The sequence below is a fragment of the Heliangelus exortis genome, chromosome 8 (genome assembly GCF_036169615.1).
Source record: "Heliangelus exortis chromosome 8, bHelExo1.hap1, whole genome shotgun sequence".
Classification (NCBI taxonomy): domain Eukaryota; kingdom Metazoa; phylum Chordata; class Aves; order Apodiformes; family Trochilidae; genus Heliangelus; species Heliangelus exortis.
The window spans coordinates 27,728,848-27,750,972 of NC_092429.1; the positions used below are offsets into that span (position 1 = coordinate 27,728,848).

At 40.0% G+C, this 22,125-nt stretch overlaps 1 protein-coding gene across 5 annotated transcripts in view; it reads left to right on the forward strand.

Moving 5' to 3' along the window:
- Positions 1 to 22,125, forward strand: part of MTA1 (metastasis associated 1) — a 76,575-nt gene that overhangs the window by 4,196 nt on the left and 50,254 nt on the right. For all 5 annotated transcript variants that reach the window (XR_011727232.1, XM_071751301.1, XM_071751300.1 and 2 more), the window contains exons 2-3: positions 13,561 to 13,628; positions 15,901 to 15,994. Coding sequence is in view for 4 of the 5 variants with exons in the window: in XM_071751301.1 (XP_071607402.1) it covers positions 13,561 to 13,628; positions 15,901 to 15,994 (162 nt within the window). In the remaining variant the exon portion in view is untranslated. The remainder of the gene's footprint in view (positions 1 to 13,560; positions 13,629 to 15,900; positions 15,995 to 22,125) is intronic.

Below are 22,125 nucleotides of genomic sequence, written 5' to 3' on the forward strand. Positions count from 1 at the left end.
ACTGATACAAATGGGAGTTGCTTAAGGGAGATGTGAAACTTCTTAAATGAAGATGCCAGGATATCAAATGCCAAAATCAAGTATGGGATCTTTCTCATTGTCCAGAAGGAAATCCTGAAATTGCCTGCTCCAGTGTAGTAGAAGTAAAGGTTTTCTGAACACCTGCTACACAGCCATGAAATAAATGGCAGAATGATGATGTGAGTAGGCTGCTTTTGCTTGGAAGGAGTTGTGGTGGGCTGGCCTGCTGCTTTATGGAGTGAACTGGCAGCCTGCAGGATCCCAGACTGTATGGGAGTGTTGGATAAACACCAGATCTGAGAGGCTTGGGACCTCTGAGCTGGAATCTGGGGCCTCTGATGAAAAAATGCATGTGGGAGAGAGATGTTCATTGTTCTAGCTAGTGCCAGGCTCTGCTTTCAGGAGAGTGCTGTGTCAGCTGCCTGGCAGAGAACAGGTCATCTGGGTATCAAGAGACTGCCCAGCAGTAACTCTGTCTCCACCTTCCCCAGCAGAGTTTAACTGGAGTACCACAAGGATTTCTTCAGTGGTAATAATTGCCCAGGTTTATGCCCCTGTGGTGTTCCCTTGATGCAGTTGAACAGCCATTTCTGCATTTCCATCTTGCACTGATTTGAGGAGTTTAGTAATTTTCCACCTCCCCTTCTCCTCAACCTTTGTTTTTTCCTGGATTATTTTTAATCTGCATCAGCTACCTGATCTGGTTTACTGTAGGACTGTGTGAACAGCTGAATGGGCTCAGTGGGAGGGCTGGGAACAAGGGGATGGGGAAAGAAAGGAGAGGAAGGAAGGTGGAAGAAGCCAACACTTGCTGAGACAAATGCCAATTTATGCCTTCAGATGAAAAGCTTCTTTATATGTTCCTGACTTTTAAAAGTGACCTTCTTATTTGGGAGCATACTGGCCTACAAGATTACCCCCACTGCTGAGTTTGGGACACTGAAGTTGTGTTTAAATGGCACTGGAAGATGTGATCACAGGTCAGTCAAGCACACATATGCTAGACTTATCTAATGGGAGTGAAGTGAGTGAAAAATATGACCCCACAGTGCCTGGAGTGGGCACCCAGGTTTGCTAACAGCTTTATTCCAGTGTGCTGGAGGCTGAAGCTCCACAATTTAGTAATTCTCCCTTAATAGATGAGTCCTGGTATTGGTGCTGCAATCATACTTCTCTTTTCAGCATAGCCAGCCCAACTTTAGTTTTTATGAATGGCATAATTTCTCTGTTATTAATTCCTGGCTGGGGACCACAGTTTGACCATTCCCCTGCCCCTTTTCCATACTCCCATGTGGAATCCAGGCTCTCCTGGTGGCATACAGCTCCTAACATCCATGCTGCTGCTAGAGAGCTGTGAGCAGGTGGATGCACTGCTCCTCTGGACATCACAGTGTTGTCAGGGAAGTTCTGTGCTTTTCCTGGGAAAGAACTGAGGTACAGAGCTATTAAGGAATAGGAGCTTGTTGTTAAGTCCAGATCTGGAGCATGTAATTCAGATAATTTCACTGTAGGGGCATGTGTAAACCCTTTCCTGTCCCCCCCTTTCTTTGTTATCAGCATGTCTGTATTTTGAGTTGCAGGAGGGCTTGCTGTGAGATTTTTAATGTTGTTTTGTTTTGGGTTTTTTTATTAACTTTTAGCTGAAATTGAGTATTTTAAAATAACCTGATCTGAGAATGCATTCTGTGGAGAGAGGTATTAAATAGCAAGTAAAGGTAATAAAAATGAGAGTTTATTCTTGCAACTTACTAATAGGTTTCTCTTGTCATTTGCCCTAATAAATATAGGATGGCTTCTAGCTTATCACCTTTCAGCACCAGCCAGGCCGTGGGTTTCTTCATCACTTCCTTTCATTGTTTCTGGTTATACAACTTTATCTCCTTGTGTTTCACAGTCTTCCTTCCCTTCTTCCCCCATATTGATCTGCTACAGTTTTCATTAATAACTGGGGTTGCCTGGTGGGAAGCATGTTGTAAGCATTGTGCTGGTGCATGCCCTGTGGATTTGGAATATCCATAAAACTTTTTGGAGCTGGCAAAATGGAGTGAAAGCACTGGGCTTGCTTCTGCCCAAGAGGGGACAGCTGGTTGTGTTCTCCCTGGCTTTGTCCCCAGCAGGGTGGTGCTCACCTACTCCTTCAGTCTCTTGGTGGCCTCTTTGGTGGCTTCTTGGAAAGTCAGCCCAGTAACAGAGATGGTTTTCTGTTGGATAAGGGATTTTAAACAGTTCCTGGACTGGTGTGTGAGAGGCTGGGCCAGGGTGGCCTGCCAGGAGTGCTGGGGTAGGGGTGTTTTGGCTTTCACTGGTGGTGAATAAAAGACACTTGGTAAGAAATTGTGGAAAAGAGACTTTTAAAGTGTAAGCATCTCTGTTTGTTTAAATAGTGAGATTTTTGGTGAATACAAGAGATTTGCCTTTCACTTGCATCCTGGTGCTGCTTCTCAAGCAACTTTGGATGTTTTAACATCCTGATTTTAAATGAGGAATTTATATTAAATATATAATATATAATACAATTTATATTAAATATAGCTATTTAATATAAATATATTAAATAATTAATCTGTTCCCAGTAGGACAAGGAGAGTATAAGGTGGTTGCTGTTACTGTTTTACTTCGGGTTATAAACTACTGAGCACTTTGAGGTTGCTTGAAAGCATGAGAATGAACCATTGGAGATCACCTCCTGGTTGTTCCACACATCCTCTGGCAAGAAGTAACCTCTTAGATTTGTGTCACTTCTGCTCCAATTAAGGAGTTTTTGCACTGTACCTCATTGCTCTGCAAGTTCATTATTTTTTTTAATCACAAACAGGTAACTCAGCTGCTTTGGCTGAGTTCACCCTGAGGTTTAGATAACTGGAATTGTTGAGAAAAGATGTTCTTTTTTTATGATTGCAGTTCTGGGTCTTTAGTATCTTAGAGCTCACTGCTGCACATCTTGTATACAAAGAGGCTTTTGCTTCAAAGTGTTTTTTAAAGTCTGGTATGATCCTCTCTTCTTCACTTGTAAAACCAAATTTGGTCTGTTGGCCTGTCCATTGTTAACAAGAACTAATGAGTTGCTGCAGTAATTATTTAACATGTAAGAAAGCATTTCAGTAGGCAAAGGAATTTTTCACATTAAAAAAGACACACCCTTTTTTTAAAAACAACTTGGTTATGTCACAGTTCAAAGGGATTTGAGCCCAGGTGTTTAAATGAATGATTGAATTTATTCTCCCTTGCAGACTCCCAAGTTCCTCATGTCCAGCAGGATCTGAGATACAGCTGTTCTGGAGGTTAATACATTGTGAGCCCCTCAGCTGATGCTGGATATTGAAACATAACAAAATTAAAATTTTAAATCTGGCAACCTGCTTATTTCCATGTGTTTTGTTAATTTTCTTTAAATATATGGTAAAGCCTAAGATGAATTTAAGGAAGGAAGTGTTCTGTTTAGAAACTTCAGGAAATGCCTTCTCCTCTCCCCCGTGCTAGTGCTGCACACTTGTCTTTTTTTGATAATTCTTAGTGATTTCAACACTATTTGATGCCTCAAGATGCACGGAACCCATTTTTTATCCCAACAGAGAACTCAGGAGAGCACTGTCTTTAAGGGCTTGCTTCTGATTGACTTGTGTGCTTCAAGAAGAACAAAAAAATTGAAATTTCAGCCTGACCTCTGTGCAGAACGTTTGAGCTCACTTTAAAGCTTTGGTCATTGGATGAGGCCTGATGGAGGAGTCCCCCCCTGATCCTGGATTTGGGGTGATAAGTTTCCTGCCAGTGTGGGGACTTGTCCTTTACCTACATCTCCATTACTTGGAGGATGTGGGTGCCAGTAGTTTGTCTTGTGAGAACCATGAAGACTTCCCCAATTTGTTATCCCCTTAAGCTGTAATGGAAGGCTTAAATCTTGAAGAATGAGGTTTTCTTCATGGTCTCATGCAGAATTAAACATCTGTTTGTTGTATCACTCCTAATTAAACCTCTGTTTCTGCTTGCTGAAGCAAGTGGGGGATGCAGATGAATCTCCTTCAGAGGAAGGACTTGTAAAGTATCAGTGAAGATTCAGGCTGCATCTCCCAGTCCAGAAGGAACCAGGCACGCATTCTCCTTTTCCAGCTTTTTGGCTGGATAATTTTCAGGAAGGAGGAGTGTTCCTCAGATAATTTTCGCTTGACGTTGATCAATGAAGTACAGTGAATAAGTTAGTTGGCAGCTCTAAAGTGAGTTTGCAAGCAACAAAAAAAAAAAACCAACAAAAAAACCCCAACAAAACCCAAAGGTTTCTCCAGTTTTTTACTTACGTGTTACTTGCAAGCTGTTTGGTCTTTGTGGTGTCTGGGATTTCACAGCTCTGGTTCTGCCTGTTGCCAGACCACCAATTGTGATTTGTGTCAGATGTGGCCCATGGGAATATTCCTGTGGAATTGCACATGATGTGCACTGATTAACTGGGGGACTTCATACTTTTAAGCAAGATATAGGAGGACAGACAATACTTGACCAAGCATAGAGTGGTGCAAGCACCTGGTTTAGCTCAGAGTTTGTCCTTACAGAGTTGTCAATACCTGCACAAACTGGAACCAGGCGAGTGAGATGATTTCTGCAGATGTTTCTTTCAGTAGCAGTGTTGATTTAAGCAGTGCCTGCTCATAGGCACTTGTTACTCTCCTCCTGTTGCTTCCTTAGCTGGGCTAACACAGTGTGCAGTGAAGTAGATCAGGAAATCAGGAAATATATCTATATGTTAGGTTGGGGGACAGGTTTTTGGCTGGGATGAGTTCCTAATCATGTTTACCATGCGTGTGGCTCCTTCCATCCAAGGAGAGGCTGTCATAACTTGAGGGGGTGGTATGAGAGGGAGGGGGATGAATCAGCTTCACTGGCATTCTTGTTTGAAGAAACATCTGCAAAAATGTGGCAGGAGTTGGTACTTCATCCACGTTTTACACTGTGAAGCCATGATGGTTTTGAGCTGGCACTGAAACTTCTACTCCTGCATTTAATACACTGCCATACCATGGCCTAAGCAGTTAATTCACTTCTACTAAATAAAGACAAACAGTGCTCTTAAACAAAATAGAAAAGTAAAACTTGTTTCTTGTTTTTCTTGAGAATGATGCCAAACTTGATGTCTTGGTACTTCAGAGGTTCTTGTTCTGCAGCTCTTGGGATACTTGCATGGAACATGAAGTGGATTTGTCAGCGTCTGTGCTACCCAAGTATCTTTTGGAATACAATGTTTTAGCAATGAGAATTGCAATGGAACAGAGAAATGAGAATTCCAATGCCATTGTCTCCTGCACCCTAGTACTCTCCCCATGATTAAAGAGGCACTCATCTTCCTAGATTCTCCATCTGCTCAAGTGTTTCTCTGGCTCTTCTGTAAATTAGACTGTCCTGATTTTCCATTACAACCCATCTTAGAGAAAGGTTTTTCATTTTTTTTTTAGGCCAGGACTATTTCCACAGCCTGGTTCATGGTAGAGCCCCACAAAGAGCTGTACCACCCAGATGTAGGTTCACCATCTTACTGCTGCAGAAAATATTTGTTAGCCACGTCATCATGAACTGAAGGGGCAGGAGGGGTAAGATAAAGCAGGCTTTGTGTCCAGATGACTTTGAATTGTACTGAAATATCTGATGTAAAACAGAAGAACAAGTGGTTCTCCAGGAAGATTAAGTGTATGGCTGCAGGAAGCTTTAGGGAGCTGCCTTAGTGAACCAAAAGGACCAGTGCCACATGCAAATGTGCCTCAGTTACAGCTGGGGTATTGAAAGGATAAATTGAATTTTCTTCTACTTCCCCTAATTGATTCCTAGCATCAGAGCTGCTGCTTTATCCTTAAGGTAGTACTTTGGAAGCATTTGGTTTATTTCCAACATTGTCACAAATTCTCTACTCAAATCTTCTTTGTTCACAGTTTCCCTACCTTACCTTTGAGCTGGCATCCCTAATAGAAGTTTTTTAAATCATAGAATCATAGAATCCTAGGGGTTGGAAGGGACCTGGAAAGATCATCTAGTCCAACCCCCCCTGCCAGAGCAGGGCCCCCTAGAGTACATCCCCTAGGAACGTGTCCAGGTGGGTTTTGAATGTCTCCAGTGAAGGAGACTCCACAACCCCCCTGGGCAGCCTGTTCCAGGGCTCCGTCACCCTTACAGTAAAAAAATTCTTTCTGATATTCAACTTGAACCTCCTATGCTCCAATTTACACCCATTACCCCTTGTCCTATCACTGGTCACCACTGAGAAAAGCCTAACTCCATCTCCCTGACACTCACCCCTTACATATTTGAAAACATTGATGAGGTCACCCCTCAGTCTCCTTTTCTCCAAACTAAAGAGACCCAGCTCCCTCAGCCTTTCCTCATAAGGGAGATGTTCCACTCCCTTAATCATCTCAGTAGCTCTGCGCTGGACTCTTTCAAGCACTTCCCTGTCCTTCTTGAACTGAGGGGCCCAGAACTGGACACAATACTCCAGGTGCGGCCTCACCAATGCAGAATAGAGGGGGAGGAGAACCTCTCTTGACCTACTAACCACAAATGTGGCTTAGTTCTTATCCAGGAAGTGACCCATCAAGAAGAGCACCAGCAAATTGGTGTCCTTTGTGGGGTTTTTTTACCCATAAGTCTCTTGCACACTGAAATCAGCCAACAATGCCATAAGAAACAGAAGTAATCACTTTGACTTTATGTGAAATTCGTGTTCTTTCTTCTCTGAGGTGGCATTTCCTCTTCCCACCCCTTTGTAATTTTGCACTTTTACTGGGGAAGATTCTGTACGAACTCTGTGTCTCATCCAGAGCTGTGATCTCTTGAGTCTCTGGCTTGTTGCTGCTAGGCAGAATACTTGCCTTCTTTCCTGGCAGAGAGGATAAACTTTTGGGAATGCACATGGCCATAATAGATAAAATCAGAAGTTAATTGAGCCCAGGACCTGCCTGGAACAGCACTGACAAGAGCGATAAGAGGAGGTGTGTAGGAAACCAAGCAGTTCTGATAATTCCCCCAAACACTGTGGAACCTCCAGTGATTTGCTTTAAAATCTAGTCTATTAATTGTTTCTGAAATGGGAACCACTTCATATCCCTGATCATGTCTTTTACCTTTCTCACTTTCTCCTGTAGTTTTAGTATCGCTGATTTCAAGATAGGGAGTGGTGATCAGAACTTAATTATCTTTGAGACTTCTGTCCCTCTGAAATGTTTGAAATCAAACAAAGGGTTCAGGAGTTAATAGGGAAGAACTAATGCATGGGTAATGAGAGTTACATAAACCTTGTTTCACTAAAAATTGGGCAAAAGAATGATGTGGGGTAGCTGGACAGGCATTTTTCTTCACCTCTTTGGCGTGATAAAAAAGAAAGAACAGCAGAACTTTGGGTAGTTCCAAGTCCCTAAATGTTTCAGAGTTTTAACTGGATCAAGCAGTGATCAGTTTGTCCAAGCAGGTTTCATGTCACTAACTTATACAAGTGTTTTTGCTCTAAAAGGGGGGAGGATATTTCTTAGCTTGAGTAGAGGTCTGTGTGGTAGATATTTGAGTTTTTGTTTGTAACCATTACACGGCATTCAGAGGTTTGAGCTTATTTATTTTTGTTTGGTTTTTAATGTCTCTTACTACTAGAGAAGAGCTTGCGCTTATAAAATCTTATATCAAATTTTTCATAGGTCCGTGTATAATCCATGATCCTGTTACATGGACCTTTCCAGGAGTTTAGGGTTATAGTTTGAGGAATATTGAACCTGGATTTTTGGAGGCAGCTAAAAATGAGGTTTTCACCTCAAAACAGCATAGTTTTTTGTTTGAGCCTTTCTAGATACAAATTCTTCACATTTGAAGATGTTAGAAAATTAGAAAATGTAACATGATCTATTTGTTTTCTACATGAATATGTAGTAATCTTTGTTTATTGAGAGTGTTACAGTTTGGGACTTTTTAAGGTGACAATATTAAAGTCTGCTCCTGCTGCTTGATCATCAGGGCTTTGATCGTGTTCTCCAGAGTAACCCACCTTTAGAAATAAGAGTGTAATCACTGGAAAACAAGATGGATTAACAAACCCAAGAAAACCACCTACTTGTTTTTACAAGCATGCTAACTCTGAGATAAAGCAGGATATTAAAGTGTTGATGTTTGCACCAGTTATCAGCTTCTACCCATTTTTGTACTGGTGCATGTTGCATGGGGACTTGGCAAAAAATACATAGGTTTTTCACTTGTACGTTTATGAATTTGCCACTTTTTGTTTTGTTCTTACTGCATGGGGTTGGGCTGGCATCTTGTTCTGTGTTTTATTATTGCAAATAAGAGTAGAAGCTGGTATGAAACTGAGAACATGGACTTCTGCCATATGTTTTGAATACGTGGGGCTGAGCTTCCTTTAGTACAAAGCAATTTTGAGTGGCACTTTGCATGCATATGTGTGTAGATGCATGCTTGGAATTTGATTGTCATTATAAAGGCTTTAGTGTATTAAATGAAACTGGGTTGTCCTTTCCTTCTGTGTATCCGGACTCTTCACTTTGCAGCTCCAGGGTTCTTTCAAGTCATGTTGTTTTTCTTGGAGAAAGGGTGGAAAGGGGAAGTTGAGCTGAACATGGTGCATATTTTTAGAGGTTTTACAGTATATGATACAAGCTGATAGAATCTGGAGAGGCTGCATGCTTGCTCACCACTAAAGTGCTTGGCACGTGGGTGTTAGGGTGATAGATCTGATTTTTTTTTTTTTGATATCTGAGTTGTTGACTTCCCAGTACAACCCCATAGGTTCAGAATTGCACAGGCATCCTTGTTACACTCTCTACATTCCCTCCAGGAGGGTAAAAAAACAACTTTCTGTTTTAAGGGCTGGTCTCAACAAACATTTCACCTAATTACAAGACAGCATTGTAAATCCAAATTTTTTAATTTTATTTTTACACTATGATTCCAGAGTGTAATTAAGTAGTCATGACTGCTGTTTTAGGACTGTGCTCATGTAGCTCCCTATGTGTAGGCCAGCTCTGAATGTCTGTTGAACTGGAAAGCTAGCAGAGGAGTCATGATGTAGAAACACTTCAGTGAAGACAATTCCCTGCCAGGCTGAACTAGGAAGTTGGGAAGGGAAGGGAAGGGCTGCAGCAGTTCCTTCAGGAGTGTTTTCTGGCTCCAGTCTGAGAAGCTGTGAGTACATCAGGAGAATTTGGCCATGGAATGTTTTGCTTCTGCATGGAGCCATCCCACCCTCAAACAGAAACTGCAATGTCTGGAGACCTGATGGTGACTTACAAACATTTTCTTGGCTTCCCATGGGTGACAGCTCTGCTGGTGGCAGCCTGTCCTGCTGAAGGAAGCCTGCTCTGGTGTTACCTGACTTGGAACTGTTTTCATGGGGTGGTTAGAGATGGGGTGGTTGCTGGTCTGGATGGATGTGCAGGCACTGAGTTGGGCTCTTGTTGCAAATTTGTATCTTGGAAGTTTACTGCAGGCTTTGGACTAAAGAAGAAGGTTCAGTGGTGCATTATTTGTTTGTTTTGATCTCTGTCTCCAGGAGCCTTTTTGATGTGATCACTTCAAGTGATCACTTGATCACAGTTTGATCACTTGATTTAGCTGGGGTACATCAATCTATCCCTTTGATTTAGTGATGGTTTTAAGTGTATGGAGTGGAGATTTCTGCAGGAGGTGCTGCTTTCATTTGCCATGGCCCTCACTCAATAGCTGTAGGCATTTCAGGTTGTGTGTTTGTCTTGTTGCACCACTGGAGATGGAGATTGCTTGACTTGTGGGCTGACAGCAGTTTTAGGCTCTCCAAGCCTCCTTTTTCATGAGAATGGAGTCCAGAAGGGATTGAATTATCCAAAATGTAAAGTGATTGACAGTTGCAGGACCAAGCTGCTGAAAAGTTGAAAACTGAAGCTGTCTGAAAAATTGGTCCAAAGTTGATCACCGAGGTCTCTTCCAACCTGGCCTTCTGTGAAAGTTGGATCTGAAATCCAGAGTAGGAGTTTAAAGTATTTAAATACATAAAAGATTTATTTATTTAAAGTATAAAGTAGTGTATAAAGGAGCATTTGTTTCCTGTAAGAGAAGTAATAAAGCAAGCAGGTCATAAGTTCGTGCACTCTCTTGATGCTCATCTTTAATTCAGGGCAGCAGCTTTGTGGATTGGGCAGGGGAAATATTTGCAGCTGTGAAGTTACATCTGAAAATGCACATTGTACCCAACTGCTGTAGTGAGGGTGGGAAGAAGAAGGCTCATGTAAAACAGGTAAATACAGGGGTAAAAAAAACCAGGTAAACCAGGGAGTATTCAGCAAGGTCACTCCTCAGAAAGCACTTTTAGCTTGAAAGGCAGATGTAGGTTGTGAAGGATAAAAATACTTTTGGGCATTTTTGCAACTTGATCACCTAAAATCCTTTAAGGTTATTAGGTAGCTCAGACATGTCTGATCTTATGCATATATAACCTCCAGACAGTCTCTGTTCTTTCTTTTGTGGTACCCCCTTCTGTGATTGTCTTTTCCATGGACTGATGTATATTTAAATCATGAGCTGATATGAAGAGGGCAAAGAGGGAAGCTATTTTGCAATAGTGTGTTAAATGCATATGAGAACCAAAAGGAACTTTGTTATGTTTATTACTAATTGATAACAATTATTTTACTGTCTTTGTGGAAAGTTTCCATATTAGATAGGCTGTAGGATGTCATTCTATTTTAGTTGCTGTGCTGTTGCATGAATATTTTTGTTCTGGCAGCTCAGTACCTGTGTAACACAGCATTGCTTTCTAATAAGCTGTGCCTAGTCTCAACTTCAGAAAAAAAAGTCAGGGCATGTAAAGGTTTTTAGGGTAGATTTCTGTCTGCAGGTCCTGCTCTATAACAGCATAAACAAGAGGAGGAAATACACCTGGAGTTTGAGTCAGAACGTGGTGATATTTGTGATGATCCTCCCTTTCTTGTGGTGTTGCCACACTCCTCAGTCACTCTTTAAGTCTGATCACAGATAATTCTGAGAAGTGCAGGAGTGATGCTGTTAATAGTCAGAGGTGGCTGCATGGCTGGTTGTGAGTTAAAGCTGCAAGCTGGGTGCAGGTGTGGGATTGAGTCTCCAACCTTTTTGTTCAGGTGGTTGGGTGCTAAGGGGTGAGCTTCATTTGCTTGACACTGTTTCTAAGGAGACAGTGTGGGGGATGCAGATGGGCTCATCCTTTTACTCAGCTGGGTAAGTAAGAAAGCAAATAAACCAGCAGAGTGAGTCTCATCTGTTTGAAGGCTCTGTCTTGTTTTGCTGGGCTCTACTTTTCTGTCCCTAGACCTTAGTTTTTTGTTTTTAGTGTCCTCTTTCCTGGAGCTGAGGTGTGTATCTTCCTGTCGTTAAGAGGTTTGTTAATTTTGCCTCTTTTTTTCCCCATCCTCAGCCCTGGGTTCTGTGCACACCCAGGATGTTTCCCATTGACAGCTCCACTGTAAGGAGACTGCAGAGAGATTCTGTTATCCAAAGTGTTTGTCCATATGGGGTTGTAGGGACTGTCCTGAAAGCTAACTGGGAATAGCATTAGTTGGGAAGGCAATAGGAGAAGGATGTACTTCCCATGGCATGTTAGGAAAGTGGAAATGAAGGGGAAGTGGTGCTGATGGGGACAGGAGGTGGTTTTTGGGGCACGGGAGGGGGATGGAGCATGGTGCTGTACCTCCTTTAAATCCAGTGTGTAGGAAACCAGCCCTTGCTGGGTTTGGTGCTTATGAAACAATGTCAAAAGGATCACTCTCACCTGATAAAACATCAGCTGGGAGAGGAGTGTGGTAAACTTAAAGATTTCCATTATATGTGGGGAACAGTGAGTAAGGAGCATTTCACTGGATAGCATAATAATTTTAGTGAAAGTAGTTAAAAGTCTTTATGAAAAATGCAAATTATTCCCCTCTGATCTGCTCACATTCCATTTGAGGGGATTTGCAGTGCACTCTGCATTACTTGCAGAAACCCTTTTTCCAGGTAATTTGAGTAATGGGAAATAGGTTTCCATTAGTTGCATAGCTACTGGTGAAATGCTTGGCATAGTTGTGGGATTAGTCTGAAAAATGGATGATAGGTACTGGGCTGTGCTTTCCTGACACAATGAAGCCACCAAAGTGTGGACCTCTACCCTGTGCCATGGCTCAGGACTCCCAGGGGACTCCCAGGGACTCCTTTGGGATCTGCCAGCACTGTGCAGTTGCTTATTTTGTGTGAGCTTCTTCATTTGCAGTTCCTGATCCCAGAGTTTGGGTTTGGGGGCTGTTCCTACTGCTGAGCAAAGCAATGTTTTGGGAGTTTTTTTATTCAAAATTGTTGGGTACCACTGTTCTTTTATTCATCTGTGATAAACTTTCTTGAAATCCATGCTGGGTTTTACAACCAATAAGCTGTAGTTGCATGAAAAATTAAGGTGCACTTGAAGTAGAAAATGTCTTTGGGATGATAAGCACGTGTGCACACACACAAAATAAACAGTTAGAACTAGGAAGATTTGTGGAATTAAAAGACAAAGTTGGATTTGCAAGCATTCCAAGGAAACTGAGGCTAACAGCCTTGTTCCTGATAAGCACCCATTCAGTGGAGGAGCCTCATGCTAATTCCTTCCTTGCAGATGACCTGAGGCGTGCCCAGAGGCTATGGGTGTTCTGCTCCAAACACAAATGAGATGGGAAATGTGGGGGGAAATCGTCTTAAATTTAGTAGACAGTCTTGGGGAGGAAGCATGGCAGGTCAGTGACAGGGAGGTGGCTTCATTCCCCTTTTTTTCTTCACTTAAGACTTATGGTTTGCCTTCTGGAGTAGTGGGAGATGAAGGCCAAGTCCATTCAAGATTCCTGAGCTTATGTTTCCTTACCTTTAAGGAGGAGTGTTAGAGCTCAGTGATATCACATTACTCATATGGCACCTCTTGATGCCATTTTTTTTTATTTTAAGGAACTACCTTGGGTAAAGGACTCATTCTCTTCCTGTAACTGGTTTGTTTTTCTTGGAAATAGGAGCATTACTGACCTGTTTGGTTTACTATGTGGGGTTTGGTTGACTGTATTCTAGGATAATGTAGGTATAAAAGACCAGAAAGTAGAGGAAAAAATAGGAGAGAAAGAGAGAAACTACTTGTATGGTAAGTAAATGGGCATTACATGGAAACTGAGCTGGAAGGGAAGAAGAAGGATCATGTTGATGAGGAGAAGTGGATTTTGATGTGAAAGAAGAGGAAGCACATAAGGAAAACCCTGTGATCAAAGTGGAAATAATCTGATCAGAAGGAGAAGGAAGATCATATGCTTGGCTTTCCAGGCTGACACTAGAGCTTCATTTTCTTCTTCTTCAGATTGCACTCAAGGCATATTCCTTACACTGGCATGGATTTTGTATTTCCTCACTTAAAATCCTGTATTTAACAGGAACATCTGAAATACTTTTCATGTGAAGAAATGTGTTTGGCATGGTGTCTTTCACAGGTATACATGTGAGGGTTTGATTTTTTTAATTTTTTTTTTAGCAGTTCATATTTTAAAGAGTTCTTTTTCTCTTTGTCAGATTATGTCTACTTCGAAAATTCTTCAAGTAACCCATATTTGATAAGAAGAATAGAGGAGCTCAATAAGGTAAACAATTTTTCCCATCAAGTCTTTGAAGTTTAATTGAATTTATGATCTGTTTGAATTGATTAATATCAAAACAGTTATTTAGCAGTTCCCTGGTAATTCGAAGCTCAAAAAGACTTTTGTTCTGATAATTTGCTGGAATGCTTTGAGATTTGCTAGGTTGTTCTCCTCTCATCAATGAGAGGTCATTCTCAAGGTGATTATGCCCACCTGTAGGGCCAGAGGTTTCTGCAGTTCTTCAATCCAGTGCCAGGATCATGTGATATGAAGATAAAATAACAGTTTGCCTACAGGATGGAGAGCTTTGTAATTTGATCTTCCTGGGGGTAGAGTCTTGCTCAACAGGAAAGATTGGAGCTATTATCTGCTCCCTCAGACTTTATCTTTGCTGGTTGTGTCCTTTGTGCCAGTGAGTTACTTCACCTGCCAAATTTCCCTTTCATTGCATCTAAAAGGGAGGGCTGCTCATTTCTAATAGTTTGTGGGAAGCCTGGTGATGCTAATTTTACCTCGTTGAGGAGGGAAGACTGTTCTGACTTGTTATCCATGTCCTAAATATGCAATGCCCTAAATATGCCACTTGCTCAGGTTTAATACCATTGGAGTGCAGCCCATACAGAACTCATCCCTGGCTTGGATTGGAATTAAAATTAACTGACCAAAATTAGGTCTTTGTCTTCAAACAACAAAGGTGAAGAAACATGTCTTACTAAAACAGTTCCTTGGAAGAGGACATTTAGCAATAATAATGACAAGGAATCTGAAGATGAGGACATCCTTGTAACTGCTTTTTAATGGAGGGCTTTTGAAAAAATACTTTTGTCTCTCTTTCATTAAGGAAAAAAATAGAGAGTTCCTAGAGTGGGTCTGTAGCCAATATTGCAGATAAGTTGATTGCTTCCTAGGGAAGTCATTTTTTTGCCCCCTCTTCATTCTTCCCCAGCGAACAACACTTTCAGCCTGGATCTTTTATCTCAGTGCAAGTCTTGCTTGAGTTACAATTTCTCTGACCTACTATTTGAAAGGTTAGGGTTGGGTTTTTTTGTTTGGTTGTTTTTCTCCCAGGTTGAAGTGAATCATGTATCTTGTGCTGCCTTATTTTTTTACAGAGTGTGAATGAAGCCTGGGCAGTTAAATGAGTGGATAATTCCATCTTGTAGCTGTCTGTGTTTTAACAAGATGGCTCCTGCCTTTGTATTTTAGTTCCTTAAAATGTAGAAGTTCTGAATTATTTAACAGAAAAGGATAGAAATTCTGCAGGCTCAATACCAAAAACTGGTAGGCTGCAAGGGAAATATTTGGGCATTTTTTATCATCTTTCTGTTAGGAAAACAGGTATTACAAAAGATCAGACTTACACTGCATTGACATCTTGGCAATCAGCATGTATATCTGTTTTTATTTTGTTTCCTCGTGCAGGGATTGCTGTTCCACTACCTTTATTTGAGACTTCCCAGAGAGGAATTTGTATCTTTTAAGTTACATTTTAATTATTTCTTGATTTATTATAGAGGCAGTGGTTGGCAGGGGCTGTTAGAAACCAGTAGGTGTCTTTCCTTCTAAAGTTTGTAGAAAGGAAGTTTCACAGTTTGTAACATACCATGTTACAAGAGATTCATCACCTTCCTCATTTTAAGAGTTTAAAAAAAAAAAACCCAAACATCCCAAACCTTTCAAAAATTCCAGACTTCGTTGTCACTGGTGTAATTTCTTGGTTCTCTTTTTGGGATGAAATATTTGTGCCAGTCATTGTTTAGCTCACCACTATTGTCAGAGAAAGAAAACCTTATGTGATTTCTTCAGTGAAATAGTGTCTGGGGTCTTTCTTGCTTTCCCTACTGCTTTAGAGAGTTTGGAGAACCTCCTAAACTTGAATGCTGTTTGTTTCACAGCAATTTTTATTGGGATTTAAAGATGCTTTTGAGTTCTACTAAATGTAGGCATCTCCTGAGGAGGAGCCAGCTGGCTTTAAAAGGGATTGTAACTGCAAGAAAGTGTTTGGTGTTGGTTTGGGGTTTTTTCCTAAGTCCTTGAAACATTTTTAACTGCTAAAAATGCTGACCCTGCAGAAGCAATCAGGAGGGAAGGGCCAAACTTGGTTTTCCTATAGTGGAATGTTCCACACAAGTGTTTGACCATGGGTGTGCAGCTTGAGGGTGATGCTGTGTGACTCTTATGTAAAGTTCCAAATTATTTCTGATGTTTTCTAGTTTGGTGTATTCTGTTCTTGATGTGCTCTCCTTTGTTTTTTCTCCCTATTTTCCTGTTTCAGACTGCCAATGGAAATGTGGAAGCAAAGGTGGTATGTTTCTACAGAAGAAGAGACATATCAAGTACACTCATTGTATTGGCAGACAAACATGCAAGTAAGCTTGTTTGTGTTCAGATTATTTCTACCTAGCTGCCAGACTTAAATAGAACTCTGAACATTTCAGTATTAGTAATATTTTTTGCTTTTTATATGAACGTGCTCAGTAAATACACTTTAGGGTTTGGATACTGCAAGTGCTTTTGTTCAAAATAAAATAATTTCAAGGTTGAGAGGAGACGTGTGAGATGGAACTTTTTTTTTTTTTGACTACCAGGCTTTCTGTTTTTAAAAAAAGAAACATAAAGCTAAAATATCATGACATATAGGGGGTTGTTCATGTTACCTTACTTCATCCTCCTTTGCATGCATGCATTGTGTATCTGATTTATTGATTTCTGTTATTTTATGGGATGTTAAATTATGTTGGTGTGTACTCCTCTGTCAAGGAGGTTAGAGGCATGTCAGATGCTTAGCTGAGTAGAGATGGCAGCTGATTTCTATACAAAAATTTAGCATTACAATTCTCTTTTAATTACAGAAACAGTTTTAGGATTGTAAGAAGTGCATACAAAAGTATCAGTATAGATTAGATGTTTGCTTATGTAAATCTGTGAGGCAAGGTAATGGAAGAAAATTCAGTTTCCAATAATAATAATAATAATAAAAAACAAAACCCAAACAAACCAAACAAAAACCAAACCAAACAAAAACCAAAAAAAACCAAACAAACCACAAAATAGCTGAGAAGCTGCTCCCAGAAGGCTCTCAAGAGGAGCATCCATCTCCCAGGGAGAAATAGTGCAATATATGGCATGTCCTTGGGTGCTTTATCTGGCCCCTTATTAATGAATTTGAATATTTCCTTTTGTAATAAGTCCTCCTGTAAATAATTCCCCCCCATTGCAACTATACCTTGGAAAAAAAGTGGCATTGAGATGAGGTTTGGCTTTGTTGAAGGACTGTAGTAGCAGGCAAAGCTTTTTTTCAGTGCAGCAGTACTCATTTTATCCAGGAATACTGAAACTAATAGGAGCTTCACCATAAACAAGGTGCCTATTGATTATTGTCTCACTTCACTAGGTTTAGCAAAGGAAGCAGGTAGGAATGATTCAAAGAAACACATGTCTGAGACTGGAAATGAAAATTATTTCAACCCATAAAGCTTCTCTTTGAACGTGCAAAGGATGAGTCTTTTCTGCAAAAAAAAAAAAAAAAAAAAAGCAAACAAGTAATTCATTTTTTATATTAATATGTGTTGGAAAGGCAGGAAAATTGTTACATAGCACAATACTATTAATAGAGCAACCAGAGATAACTGAGGCTGTCTCTTAATGTAAATTTCGTTAGTAACTAACATTTTTTCCAGTATATTTCTTTCTAATGAAGAATAAAATTGCTGCTAAATTACTTCCATTTATTTAGACAGGCTGTTGTGTAACTTCCTTTCTTTTTAAGGAGAGAGAAGAGAGTAAAAAATAAAGCTTTTGAGCAGCCATTAGTTCTTTAGTCTGTAAAAAAAATAAAAATTATACATCCTGCATGATGAAATTGAATTTTGTGGATGTTAAGATTCTGGCAGAGATACCCAACACTGTCATTGACTTAAACTTCATTTCCATAAAGTCTCCTGTTGCCTCATTTTGATGCATTTGCAGTAGATGTATGTATCTGCATCACTGATCTTTTAACTGCCTTTGTTCAGCTGATTAATGGAGCTTTCTGACTGCAGACATTTCTGGATTCACAGTCTTCTCTTCAAGATGCCTCTATTTTAGACCCACTGTTGAGATCAGTGCAGTGAGAGAACCAAATAATGAGAAGATATAGACAGAACATGATGGGGAAAACTATATATGTAGATTAATATTTTTTTCTCTTCCCATAAAGAATAAAATGCGATTGTCAAATGAATCTTGCAAATTTATAAAAAAGCTCTTAGGCTCTGGCTTGTATAATCCATCAGATACCTGAAGCAGACAAGTCTGAGAGATGCCTTTTCTCATTCTGCTTTTTGAAGAGAAATGAGTTGGAAGCACTTTTTCTGCATTTGGGGACTGTAAATTAGTACCTGATGTGTGCAGCCTGATTCCTTGATTTGATCTGTGATCTTACTCTTTTTATTATATGATATAAACCTTGTCTGGGCTATCCTATAAATCTTTCAGCCTTTTAGTGGTTTCCATACACTGTTAGCACTTTTTATTCATAAGCCTCTTTAATCACCTCACAAATTTCTCCAGCCTGCAGAACAATTTCTCCACCTAGTTCTGAAATGAACCTGGTTTGCCTGTAGTAAACCACTTAATATTTTTGCCCAGAGATCTGATAGTGGTATAAGGTAGAATATTGCATGCAAGCAGAACTTGATGGAAAAGAGGTGAGAAAGATGTTGCTCCTCAGCCTGTACTTGGATGCTGTTACTCTGTATTTTCTCCCTATATAGTTTTCTATCTAATGGCTTACACAGTTCCTTAAATCATTAAATAAATAATTCCAGTAGCAAGAATGTGACTCCTGCTTTCTAACCACCCACCTTTAGCCATTTCCAGTTACTTGTGAGCTGTCTTATGACCAGGTTTTTGCTTTATTAGAAGTGTTTATGCTGATTTCTAAAGGTGAGTGACTGGTTGTTAGTGGCTGGAGAACTGACTAGTTAGTGCCAGCCAGCTTGGCAGGTTTGGAGCTGCTTCCAGCAGCTGATGTTTGGGTGCCAGGCACACATGACTGCATGGTTTTAGGAGTGCCACAGCTTCTAAAAATAAATATCTTGCAGCAGCAATTTGTCATCACTCAATCAGTCTGAGTTGCTTGAGACCTGTGTTCCTGAACAGGTAGGAAGGCTATAAACTTAAAAAAAAAATTTAGATAATATCTGTTTAAATGCAGTTTGACAATGATTTCCCAAATGATAGATTTTGATTTATTCTTCTATTTATTCCTTCCATTTTATTCCCCTTCCCCATTTTCTCCCAACACCACACATGCAGATTGAAGAGGACTCAAATTCATTAATCCACTAATGCCACTTTTGGCTCTGTTGTTACTGAGAGGAGGAAACTGCAATTTTTCTCTTCTGTGGGTGGTGCAGAGAGGAAAGATCAGCTAAGGGTCTGTACCAGTGTCTGTTTGCTCTCTATGCCACCTGAAATGGTGGCCATGGCTGCAAAAGATGATCAGAAGGCATTTTGGAAAGGATCATAGTGAGATGCTTTGATTAGGTGACAAACTCCTGAAGAGTCCAAGTCTAAGATATTTCTGTTTGAAAATTTTCACCCTATTTTCTGTGGGGTTATATAGCTATGAATCAATATCTGGTTTTCAGTGGAGAGAACATTAATAGAGCTGAGGCTTAATATTGAGTATTTGAAACTGGACCTGGGAGAAAGAAATGAACATCAGACCACATTCTTCACTTGCAACACTTCTTTAATATCTTTCCAAGCTGCTTAGTTGAGCTCTTAAAGTCCCAAGAGTTTTACTACTGAAGGAATTGTTCTCCAGGTCAATAGCTCTGTGTTTCACAGTGTTTTGACCACAGTGATTTTTTTTTTTATTTAACATTCTGTTGTTAGTGATACCATGCTAACTTATTCTTTTGTTAGTACAGACAACAACTCTCTACACCCAGTTTCTGTATCTTGTTTGCCTTTATGTACATTTCTGAACTCTTTTGTGTAGCTACTCATACAACACCCAGAATGCAGAGAAAGGGATGGGGTTTGCTGCTGCTGCTGTTGTAGAGAGCCCAATCTGATTTATATAAAATTGCTGTTCTTCTGCTAGCAAATATTGATGTTTAATTTCACATCTCACATGCCAGTCACTTTAAATTACAATGACTGCCTCTTGGGATTCTCCTGCCAACTCAGTGTTTACTCTTCCTAATTATTTTTCCCCATATATCCTAGCTTCCATTTGAGTCTTGCTGTTTGTGTCCAGCCAAATAGAAGTCATCTTCAGGCTTTGTTAATGTGCTCTTAATGATTCTGTCATCAAATATAAAACAAGATTTAATCTAAATGCTCCTTGCTGCATTCCACTGGCTACTTCTGGATAGCTGATCCTTTGCTGTTTGTATTAAGACTACATATTTAGTTTTAAATCTGCATGAGCACATCTGTCAAGCCAAGAGATTAATTTTGAAGTGAGGCTTTCTGAGAGCAGTGAAGTCCCCATATACTCTACCTACTGTATTCCCATACCACTTACTCTGCAGTACTGCAAGAAATGCAAGCAAGTCTTTCTGAAAAGATTTCTTATGTATTTTTTATATACATCTTTAGATATTTTCAGGCTGTGGTCCTTATTTTTCACCATTCTCAAGGTTGAAACCTGCTTCACATAGAGCTTGAGTGCTGGATATAGAAAGGTGAAATGCAGATACCCCAGGCCTGCCTGGGTCAGCCCTGCTGGGGTTTTTTAGTCTGATTATTGTCTGATTAAAGCCTTTTACTACCTGCACAGAGGCAGTGAGATGTTGTTAGTTTCTCTTTTTGCCAAAGCCACTTTTGCAAGATCTCAGTGAGGGAGAGAGGTTCTTGTGCTGGATCTATCCCTGTGTTCTCTCCTCCTTCCCTTGCTTCCAGATGCCTGCACCAGGTTCTTTCTTTTCTGTAGTAAATCATGGAGGGAAGATGCTTCTGTAGATTTTTTTGTAACTTCTCAGAGTATCCCAGCCTCTGTCTTAATGAATTACATGTCTGTGTTTGTAACCTGCAGAAATGTCTCTCTTAAAAAAAAAACAAAACAACAATTATGCCTTTTCAGTTTGAAAGATTGTGCATAGTACAGCTGACATAAGAAAATACATCCTTCCCACCTTTCTGATTTTATTACAAAAGTTAGACACATAAATAAAGTGCCAGTTGAATGATGAGCCAAGCTGAAGGGATGCAGTTCTTGGATTAGCTTGGTGGTGCAGGGTGGTTTAATTTTCTTTGTAGATTTGATTACTATGTAGTGATTAATATATATTTAATTTTTTTTTGAATGTGTGTTTAAAAGCTCTAGGCTTTGAAATACACTGAAGATATTAAGTATTTTGGGTTGCTCCTTACAGTTTTTTTCCCTGCACTGCACAGTACACTTCTCTCATTTTCCAAAAACTTGTTAGTGCACACATGATGCCTTTTCATTTGTGTATCCTTTGGTTTTTGGGCAGGCTAGCCTGGAATTTGCTGACTTGGTTTGGATTGCTGTTGGTATACTTATAGCTTAGGTCAGCAGCCCCAATATTCATTTTCAAATAAACCAGAATGCAATTCAGTAAATAAATTGCAGAACTATGAATCCGTGGCACAAATGTAAATTTTGTGTTCAAGTTCTGAGGGAAATACTAAAATACTAAAAGTGCCTGCAGATGGATGCTTAGCAGTTCATGTGGTGTAAGAGCTATTGTATATTGCAGTCTGATTTAATTATGCTTGGTTTTTTTTCCTTTGTTATGAGTGCAGCTTACCTAGAGGTGTGTATAAACCTCGTGTCTTTTTCCAAGACAGTGAAACAGTGATAAGTTGTGGGGAACTTGAAGGGTAAATATTTTTTGTCCCCCCCTTTGGCATAATGGTGGCCCATTTAAAACTTAAATGTGATTTTAGTGTTTTGTAAAATGGAGATCTCTCCTTTCTGTTTGCTTTCTTCTCACAGGATTAGTTAACTGTAAGGGTATAGCAATCATAACTCTGCCTGTGTGTTTCTGACTAGAAATGTTTCTTGGGAACAACTGTTGAATTAAGCTGCAGGCACAGGGCTGCTCTTTTTTTAAGAGTATGGCTCCCTTAAAACTAAACTTCTACTACTAATGGCTGAGACTTTACAGCTCATTCTACTAGAGTCTGGGAAAACTTTCCCAGGGTTTTGGGAAATACAGTAGCTGCCCAGATTTCACAGGCAAGGAAAAAGTCTGTTTTTTCACACTCCTTGATCAAGGAGAGATGTTGTAGCTTTCTTGGAGCATTACAAGTTTAACTTATAATGGACAGGATACTTGCTATTAAGCACAAAACATACTAATTGATTTCTCTACCAGAAAGGTACCTAGAGATGTTTTGGATCAGTTCTGTAGTGGTGTGGATGTGATTTTAGATACTTACCTTGGCATTCATTAAAAAAACTGATTGGGTAGAGATTAGGTGGCTCAAAGACAGAGGTGATGGATCCTGACTGCAGTATAAAGCCAAGATTTTG